Here is a 10,255-nt window from a genome sequence, read left to right as displayed (position 1 = left end):
GACGCACACCACTGAATTATTGTGCTTTGTGTGGCCGCGTGCACTCGACTTTATACAATCTGTTTTACAAAACCGGATTATGTAAAATCGGAATAATCCTGCAGTGTAGACGTACCCTCAGAGTGTCACAGTTAAATACAAGATGGAACAGATTGTTTAGCATAAGCAGTTATCCCATATTTCAAGGAACCAGTCAAGGTGAAGTGGCCCATTATCACCTCTCCAGTCATAGGGAGGAAAGGAAGAGAGTTGTTAATGGGGTTATAGATTATTGTAACTATGTCTAGCAAAGGTTTGAATTTAAACTTCTAGATTCATCGTTTGAAATTGTTGGGCAGGTTTCCTTTGAGAATGAGGACACTGGATTTATGGTTTATTATAACAATCTATAACCCTCTAACAAAATCCCCAGCTCCCTCTGACGGAAGGGGTATTAAAAGGTCCCTTGAAATATATGTTAACTGCTTATGCTAAACAATCTGTCCCACCTTGCAGTTGGCTGTGACACTCTGAGCAAGGCTATGTCTACATTGCATTTTGTGGTTAAAACTTTTGTCACGCAGGAGTGTGAAAAAACACCCCTTTTGAACGACAAAAGTTTTAACCATGAAAAGCACCGGGGTGGCCAGCACTTCGTTGGTGGGAGCTGTGCTCCCATTCATGAAGCTACTGCCCCTCGTTGGGGGTGGTTTTATTGCTTCCTCAGGAGAGCTCTCTCCTGGCGACAAAGAGCGGCTACACTGTGTACCTTACAACAGCGTGGCTGGAGCAGCACAGTCGCACCGTTGTAAGGTGTGCAGTGTAGACATAGCCTATGTTTCATAGACTTGACAAAGAACTCTGTGTAGCTCCAAAGCTTGTCTCTCTCACCAACAGGAGTTGGTCCGGTAGAAGATATTACCTCACCCACCCTGTCTCTCATCTTCAACAAGTCATTTCATATCCCAGTGACTATTTACCAATCTCTAAAATAAGGACAATAGCACTCATCTACCTTACAGTGATGTGATCTTAGTTAGGAGTGAAATTTACGCTAGGGAGCAGAAAGAACAGGAGTACTTGTGGCACCTTTGAGACTAGCAAATTTATTTGAGCATAAGCTTTCGTGGGCCACAGCCCACTTCATGAGATGCATAAGGAGCAGATTATTCTGTAATTATCTTCTACGGGGTTTCTTGCACCTTACTCTGAAGCATTTAATACTGGCCATTTTCAGAGACAGGACATCGGACTAGATGAACCAACGCTCTGATACAGCAATTCCTATGTTCCTAACAAATGTTTATAAAAATGCTTTGAGAATGTTTGATTAAAGAGCAGTATTCATGGAAAGTGGTTAGTTTTGGGGATGTTTCTTATGGGTAAGAAAGCTATTTGAGATTCATGTAACTATAAATTAGGCCCATAGAGCAATGTAATGTGGTGATTGTATATTGTACAACAGACATAGAAAGAAATTATCATGATGACAGGGAAGAAAATCAAATCAAGTGGACTTTTTGAAGTGTAAACATATAAGACTATTAAGGATGTGATCTTGAGTTAATCCCAAGATATACATTCACTTAATAAAAAACATTGCTCGTCTTAAGGGGGAAAAAATAGGTACCAGCTGTGGTGAGAAAGGCTGGCATTCCCCAAGAAGGAGAGATGATTTTCACAGTCTTTCCAACAGCCACACTGGGAATACACATTTTAAAGCACCTTCTTCTGTGTCTTCTTTTACCTTCGGCCTTAGGCCAGAGAGAAGTTTGGGTTATATGCTTTTAAGAAGTAAAATACTCAGGGAGACCAAAGGAAAGAAACTGGCTTATTGAAATGGCAGCTCTGGCATGATAAAGGCAGTGCAGCATGGCAGAAAGGGGCTCTCTTTAGCTTGTGGCAAGCCTGGTATACTGTTCTTGTGACTAGCTGGAGGCTCCTGGTCACTAGGTGTTAATGGGAATCCCAGCAATGGCTCTGCTCCAGATGTTATAGGCTAACTGAGATAAATGACAGCTCTATACTGTTTACACATTTAAACAGCACTTACTAGCTTCACACTAGGAACTTGGAGATGCTATTTCCCATGGATACCCACTGGCTAATCACGTTGCACCTGTTAACTCCTTCATTGCTGCGAGTCTTTAATCTACCCAGTTATTTCAATGCTGGTCATTACTATTGTTAAAAATGAAAGTTATTCAGAACTCCATAGTGTTTGGGGTTTCACACCATGCAGAGAGCACAAAACCAAAGAAATCTACTTTTACAATAAGAGGAGGAACTAGACCATGCTTCCCTGTAGCCCTCAGATTTTCAAAGCCAAAAGAGACCATTGTGATCATCTAGTCCGACCTCCTGTATAACATAGGCCAGAGAAATTCCACAAAATAATTCCTAGAGCAAATCTGTTAGAAAAAAATCCCCTCTTGATTTAAAAACTGTCAGTGATGAAGACTCCACTACAACCATTGGTAAATTGTTCCAATGGTTAATTACATTAAATATTTACACCTTATGTCCAGTCAGAATTGTCTAGCTTCAGCTTTCAGCCACTGGCTCACGTTAGACCTTTCTCTGCCAGACTGAAGATCCCGTTATTAAATATTTGTTCCCCATGTAGATACTTATAGACTGCAATCAAGTCACCCCTTGACTGTCTCTTTAAGTGACACAGATTGAGCTCCTTAAGTCTATCACTATAAGTCATGTTTTCTAATCCTTTAATCATTCACATAGCTCTTTTCTGAACTCTCCCCAATTTATCAGCATCCTTAAATTGTGGGCACCAGAACTTGACACAGTATTCCAGCAGTGGTCTCATCAGTGCCAAATACAGAGATAAAATAACCTCTCCCATTTGAGATTCCCCTCTTCATGCATCCCAGGATCGCAGTATTTCTTTGGGCCACAATATCATATTGGGAGCTCATGCTCAGCTGATTATCCACCATGACCCCCAAATCTTTTTCACAGACCCTGTTTCCAAGGATAAAGTCCCCCATCCTGTAAGTATGCCTGACATCCTCTGTTCATAGTGGTATACATTTATATTTAGCTATATTAAAATGCATATTGTTTGCTTGCGCCCAGTTTACTAAGCAATCCAGATTGCTCTGAATCAGTGACATGTCTTCATCATTATTTACCATGCCCACAGTTTGTGTGTCATCTGTAAACTTTATCAGTGACGATTTCATGTTTTCTTCCAGCTCATTGATAAAAACGTGAAATGGTGTAAAGCCAAGAACTGATCTCTGTGGGACCCCACTGGAAACACACTCACTCAATGACCATTCCCCATTTACAATTACATTTTGAGACCTATCAGTTAGCCAGTTTTTAATCCACATAATGTCTATTGTATTAATTTTATATCATTCTAGTTTTTTAAAGACATAGGGCTAGATTTGCCAGCATGCTGCTGCTGTGTGCTGTGCCAGTGACAGAAAACAGCCATTAACCAAGTTTAACTGGTCAGAAAAGAGGTTAGGTGTTGTGACAATGGGACAAAGCAGTCAGAGTATAGGTGAATCTGGGCTCCGCTCCCTTTGGCCACTTCTATACCCTGGAAATTCCATGTATTTCACTGGAGCTACTCAAGATTTACACTGATGTGAGTGGGATCAGAATCAGGCCCTCAGGGATTGCTTTTACCACCTCCTTTGAAGACTTGGGATTTGGTGTCCTCAAACAGGTTAATGCCAATAAGCCACTTTTTACACCAGGGTAGAAATTGTAAGTATAAAACCCAAGGATTTTGTGTAATGAGCACGCTCAGGGTAAAGAGACAAACCTTTCCCTTTGTAGTCATTCCTCTCCTGTGTATTTAATCTTCCTAGTACTCCTGTGACCCAGGATTCCATTAACTTCCACAGTGAGAATTAAACACTAGTATTATTCTGCATCAAAGCTATTCCAATATACTCTATAGAATTATCTTCAGCAGCAAAGCATTTGAATCCTGCAGCTGAGAGAAAAGTCAAATAAAGAGCACACTCACACAGCTCTGTGTCATTATTATCATTGTATCACAGGTACACACTACCAACAGACAAACTGAACTACAGGGCACTAAGGAGCTCATTTCCCACATCCATCTTTGGTGTGGGGTTTAAATTACAGTTGTGTTATGCAAATCCGTGGTTTTGGTTCCATAACTAGTTTTCATAAACTATAGCCCAGCCGCAGACTTGGGAAGATTTTGGAGCATTTGTCTTGTGTGATTTATTTTTAATAATTATTTTCAGCAAAAAAATAATGCTGAAGTAGCACATAGGAAGTTCTAAATTTCATAGGAAGGTTATTAAAACCTCAGTCACTCATTTATGAAATATATCTTCAGTCTGTGAAAACCAATGGAGCCTAAACATTCACAGGAATCATCAATACCCCTTCCACAAGCCTCAACTCATCCAGAATAGAATATCCATTAAAAGAAAGATCAATACCACTACTCTTTCAGATCACACACACACGTATAGATTACCTATACTACATACACACATTGGACTAGATCCTCAGATGGTGTAAATCGGCACAGTTCAATGGACTTTAACAGAACTCTGCTGAGTTACCCCAGTCGAAGATCTAATGCATCGCTGAATGAAAGATTTCCTGTATTCTGCTCAGTGTCACCAACCCTGAAATATTATATTTTTCTCTTTCATGCTGTTTAGGATTATTTCTGGAAGAAATTCCAAGTTTCACTAAAGAGAATAATCGAGCTTTCCTACATCCATGAGTAATTTTTTTATTGTATACACACATACAACGGTAACTGCTCCACGATTAAGACTATGTTGTAATTTCCATTTAAAACTGGACTAAACTCTTCTTTTTCTATCTATCTATCTATCTATCTATCTATCTGAAGAGAGACAATGTGTGTATGTTGGCAGAGTAGAATTCTACTAAAGTGTAGAATTTACATGTATATGGAGCTAAGGTTTACTAAAGGTTTTGCAAAGCACATATGTCTGCATTTTGCATTAATCTTGAAGTATTTTAGCTGTATTAATTTTCTAAAGGAAGAAGCCTTAGTTAGCCAAACAACCCTGTGCATTGCCAGTATTTTTCTTTGTTATTATTCTTGGTGTTCAAGAGGAAGACACAGAAATTAAATACTTTCAAAGTCACATCTGATTATGATTTAAGCAAAGTAAAAACAAACTGTTCGGAGATGCTGCACAATGTTATTCTTATCGCTGGAGCGGAATATTTTGGATGACAGAGCAAGTGATATATACTTTCTTTGTAAATAATGTGATTAAATATTCACAAATGATAGAGGCACTCAGAAAAAGTTTCCCTCCAAGGGCTAGATTCTGTTTACGGTGGTGTAACCCCAGAGGAATGCCATCAATGTAAATGGAGTCACAGTGGTGGAAAACCAGTGTAAGGAAGATCAGAGACTTATGTATCATCAATGGCTAGAATTTGCCGCCTAAATAAATAATAGAGCATTAAGGTACTTTTAATAAAAGAGGTCCTCAGCTAGTGTAAATCAGCATAGCTCCACTGACTTCAGCAGAGATACTCCGATTTACACCAGATGAGAATCTACTCAAGATATGCAAGTGCTAAAACACATGTGATGCTGCTGAAGCATTTTATAAGTGAGTATTGTTATATGTTAACTAGTCTTGGAATGTGGCTTAGATGACAAGTAAAAATGAGTTATAGCTGAGTCTCAGTTTAATCTCTGGTGGGCAAGTTTTCATACCGCAGCACTACCAGTGTGTGACATGACTTTAAGTCTCTGGCTAGAAGACCCCAAAGACTAGAATGGTAGAACTGGCTGGGGATTTTTTATAGGAAAATGCTGATTCATCACAACTGAAACTTTTCATGGAAATGTACTCCTAGAGAGAGATCCACCACAGAAAAGCCATGGCCCAGGCGCTAGGGCTCTCACTTGGGTCTCTCACATTTTAGGGGAGTGTCCAAACCACAGGGCTATTTTGGAGTGGTTCTCACTCACTCTTGCTCTCTCTCTGATTTTTAGCACAAATATTTTGAAAGGACTAGTTTTTGCTCCAGTGCAGAACAAAAACAAATGCTGAAACCTCTCTTTTTTTTCTTTCTTTCTCATCAGCCCTGTACAATAGGATTGCTACAGGTCAACTTTAAGATGTATGAATAGGATGTGGAGTATGGAAGCATGACTGGCGGGGGGCGGGGGAGTTGTAGGTTAGATTAGAATTTTACTGACAATGCTGTGAGTGAGGGGCAAAAGTGAAAATTCCTGCAGGTTAGAATGTAGGTGAATGGGTGAAACTGGGGGAAGGTGCCCTCGGGACAAGAATGGGAGGGAGTTTGCTGTGGGACAGGATTAAGGTGCATTGGCAGAGACGTGGGGGACTCAGGACAAGGGAGTGCTGCAGATCAGCATTGCCAGAGCTGGAGGCAGGAGCCTCAGGATCAGACTATAAGGAGATGCTGGAGATCAGGAATAAGATGCATGCCAAAGTTGTACAGGTGCCCAAGAATGGGGCAGCAGGGCATGCTACAGGCCAGGAGAGAGGTACTTCAGCAAGAGCTGTGCTAGTCATGGGCTAGGAGAGGAGGGGTTCTTCTGAGTGGTGTTTGATGAGCTATCTGTGCCCATCTTATGCTTGCCAATTTCTCACTCACTTGTCTTCTTGAATGTCAAAATCACCATTTACAGAGAAAGGGAAAGCTGGGATGGGTGAAGCCTTCCTAACTGCTCCAGGAATATCTGCGCCTTGTCTGAGAACATGCAGCTACACACCACCAACTGCACAGCATCCTCATGCCTATCATTTTCAGGAACAACCCACACCGGAATATTGTAGCGCTGCCTACAAATACGCGAAGAATCTTTCTTGAATGATAACCTAGATTATTGGAATTGTTTACAGCCAAGAGGATCCATATTTCTTGCCTCAGACCTGGTGAAATAAATCATCCCCCAAGCACACTGCTGTTTCTCATTTCAGCCTTGGTCCTCATTCAAGTTCCTCATTAAAGACCCACAGTATTATTGGCTTGGCCAGTGTTTCTGCCTGAGACAGAAATGATACAAACACATCAACTCCACACAAACCCTCCTTTGCTCTCTCCTATTCATGGATCAATTGAAGGCACTTCACAGGGCTGGGACAACATCTTCAGAGGGAGGTGCTGCTTTAATTGATTTCATATAAAGTCAGCTGGAGAAAACACCACCTACTGTGTTCTCAGAAGGACTCATTGCCAGAGCTCTGTCAGTTCTCTGGAGCTATAAAGCCACTGAAACGTTTCTGATGCACAGCTTTATGATCTGGAGGCTTCTGAGTGAGGCTGTAACAGTCTGCCTTAAAAGCCGCCTGGATGGCCCATAACTGAGGAATTATTTACATTTAGGCAGGGCTAGAAAGTGACCCTGCCCTTCTGGAGCTGTCATTAGCTAAATATTTACTAACAGTCCTAACCTCGCGCACGTCTGAATGCAATTTATTTCAGTCAGGCCTGTCCGTGTATAGTCTGAACTAACCGATGCAATTGCTCCCCAGGCTCGAACTCCTCTGCACCGCAATTTATGGTGAGGCACCTGTGTAGCGCGGGTTGGGGCCTTGCCCGGGAGATGTGTCACAACCCAGAGCTCATGAGACATGACCTGTCCCGGCTGCAGCGAGTTATGTGATCGCGGTGAGACTGGACAAGGCGCCTTTCTGCCTGGGCTTTCCCCAGCCATCTCTGACCCAACCGCGCCAGCTTGCGGGGCACTAAACCCGCCTCCGCCGGAGCATTTCCTCCATGTAACACCTGCGCTGGCAGCTTGCGGGGCCGACGCGAAGCCCTCTGATCTGCCTTCCTGCCTCCCCGAGCCCCCGGGGCACCGATCATGGGAGCGGGGGGGTTCAACGTTCACCCAGGGGGGGCTTTTCCAGGGTCGGCGCAGCGTCTCCTCCTAGATCTCCAGGCTGGAGGGAAGGATCCACGCGAGGCTCCCCTAGGCCAGGGGCCCGCGCCACGCGTCCCGCGCTCCCCGGGGTCCCTTCGGCCAGGCACACGCGCCTCCCCACGCACCCGGGCCCCGACCGGGGGCTTGACTTACCCACGCACTCGTTGGCCTCTCGGGCCGTGGCCCGCTGCCAGGGCCGGTCGTAGTGGAAGGGCTTGCAGCGGTCGCACTCGGGCCCGGCCGTGTTGTGCTTGCAGTCGCAGACCAGGTTGTCGTCGCGGTCGCGGACGCAGCGCGACGCGTGGCCGTTGCACTTGCAGCGGCCGCCCACCTGCAGGTCGGAGACAGCGTAGAAGTAGGAGTCGCGGGCCAGCTCGGAGTCGTCCTCGTTCTCGTCGCCGAAGGTGTGGAGGCGGCTGAAGGCCACCTTGATGTCGGTGGCCGTGACCCAGTCCTGCAGCACGGGCGAGTTGTCGAAGTCGTGGGCCGAGGGGCGGCCGTCCAGGGTGCTGAAGGCGATGAGGCCGCCCGCCAGCGGCCGCATGTCGGTGTGGGAGTCGGTGCAGATGGCCTCCTGCTCGTTCTGCTTGGTGATGGCGGCGCGGCTGGGCTTGGCGTACATCTTGCGGCACTGGGCCGAGTAGAACTGGAAGGGCACCCAGCTGCGGCCGTAGTCCATGGACTTGTAGATGGCCATGGACTCGGGGCGCGGCGAGCAGAACTGCAGGCTCACGTAGGTCACCTCGAACTTCTTGCCCAGCGAGAGGGTGAGCGTGACGTTGTGCGGGTGCTGCACGAAGTTCTCCGACTGCCAGCACGTCAGGTTGTGCGGGTTGTTGAGGTCGGTGAGGAAGGCGGGCGGGTGGGCCCGCCGCGGCTCCGAGGCGTTGCAGAGGTGGCAGGTCCGCACGCGCTCCTCGCCCTTCTCGCTCACCACGCAGTAGCGGGCCGGCGGCCGGCCGCAGGTGCTGGACACCTTCACCTCCTTGCCGAAGGCGGAGTTGACGAAGTCCGGGATGCACCGCCGCGGGTGGCCGTTCTCGTCGTAGCACGGGTCCGGCTGCGCCGTCTGCACCGCGAACATGCTCATGCCGTAGCCGCCGCGCGCGCCGCCCGCCAGGCACCACAGCGACACCAGCGTGACCAGAACCCGCCAGCACTTCCCGGGCATCCTGCGGGCGCCTCCTCCGGGGAGCCTGGGGGCAAACACAGAGAGAGAGAGAGAAGCAGGGAGGTGAAGCCGCGGTCACAAACCCAATTGCTCCGCTACGCGGGCCGGGGAGGGGAGGCTGCAGCCCGGCTGAGGGGCGCGGAGCGCAGCCCGGCCCGCTCTGCAGGGGACCGGCTCTGCAAGCCGAGCGCTTCCCATCCAGCGGGATCGCAGCCCAGGCAGCGCACGGGAAGCTCCTTCCGTGCCAGGGCACTGCCCAGGAAAGCCAGACTGCAGCCCGGCGGGAAGCTGGCGGCTTGGAAGGAGAACTTTGCTCCTGGAGGCAGAGAAACCCTGGCTGGACCAGAAGCGCAAAGCGACCCTGGCCTCCTCTCCCAAACTAACCCCCGCCGCTAAGGCTGGTGGCGTTAACCCCCCTGCAGCTGTAGCCGTCGGAGACCAACAGGTGGGACGCTACCTTCTTCGCTCGCTTGGTTTTCCTCCTGAGACGCAAAAGTAAAGTTTCTGGAGCTCCCGGGGAAGGTGGCACAGCCCGTCTTCAAGCTCTCAACCGAGAGCTCCTGGCTTGCGGAGTGGAAGCGCTGGATGCTAAACGGTGTGTGGTTCAAAGAGCCCAGAGCATTCGCATCCTCAGACCAAAAAGAAAAAAAAAAACCACCCAAAACACCCTAGTGGCGGGGCTCTGTCCTTCCCTGCCTCCCTCTCCGCGCCTTGCAGAGAGCCTGAATGACGTTCCCAGCTTCTGCTGAGTTTGAGGTCATCTTAAAGGAGTGACATTCCGCTCACACAAGGAACAGAACAACGACATCCACTGGTAGTTTATCAATAGGAGGGGAGGTGGGGGGAACCCAGGCAAAGCATCTGATTCAGAGAGATGGGAGAGGAGCGCGTGGGGGAGGCGACAGGGGGTGGGGACGGAGCAGACAGAAGGAATCGGTGCGAGCAGACTCTTCACATCGGTTGTTTGAAAGCAAAGTTTTACAGCGCAGCAAAGACGAACTTTAGGCAAAGGAAGAGAGGAGCCGAGGCAGGGGGAGGGGTTTGATGTTCCCACCCACTGCAATGGCAGCAGGATCGGGCCCTGCTCTCTTCCTTTGACTGTGGCAAGGACCTTCCTCGTGCTCTTCCTTGTGGACGTGCTGGTGTGTTTGGGGGTGTCCTCGGGCACAAACTCTGCTCTCGGTTACTCTGTC

General features: G+C 47.4%; 1 protein-coding gene across 1 annotated transcript in view; it reads right to left on the bottom strand.

Annotated features, from left to right (window-relative positions):
- NTN1 (netrin 1) overlaps nucleotides 1-9,260 on the bottom strand; it is a 215,779-nt gene extending 206,519 nt beyond the window's left edge. The window contains 3 exon segments of the mRNA XM_032801693.2: nucleotides 8,045-9,113; nucleotides 9,115-9,200; nucleotides 9,203-9,260. Of these exon segments, the coding sequence (XP_032657584.2) occupies nucleotides 8,045-9,113; nucleotides 9,115-9,200; nucleotides 9,203-9,260 (1,213 nt within the window).
- Nucleotides 9,261-10,255: the final 995 nt, after the last annotated feature.

This window comes from Chelonoidis abingdonii, chromosome 13 (assembly GCF_003597395.2).
Source record: "Chelonoidis abingdonii isolate Lonesome George chromosome 13, CheloAbing_2.0, whole genome shotgun sequence".
NCBI classification, from domain to species: domain Eukaryota; kingdom Metazoa; phylum Chordata; order Testudines; family Testudinidae; genus Chelonoidis; species Chelonoidis abingdonii.
This window is presented reverse-complemented; position numbering and strand designations above follow the sequence as displayed.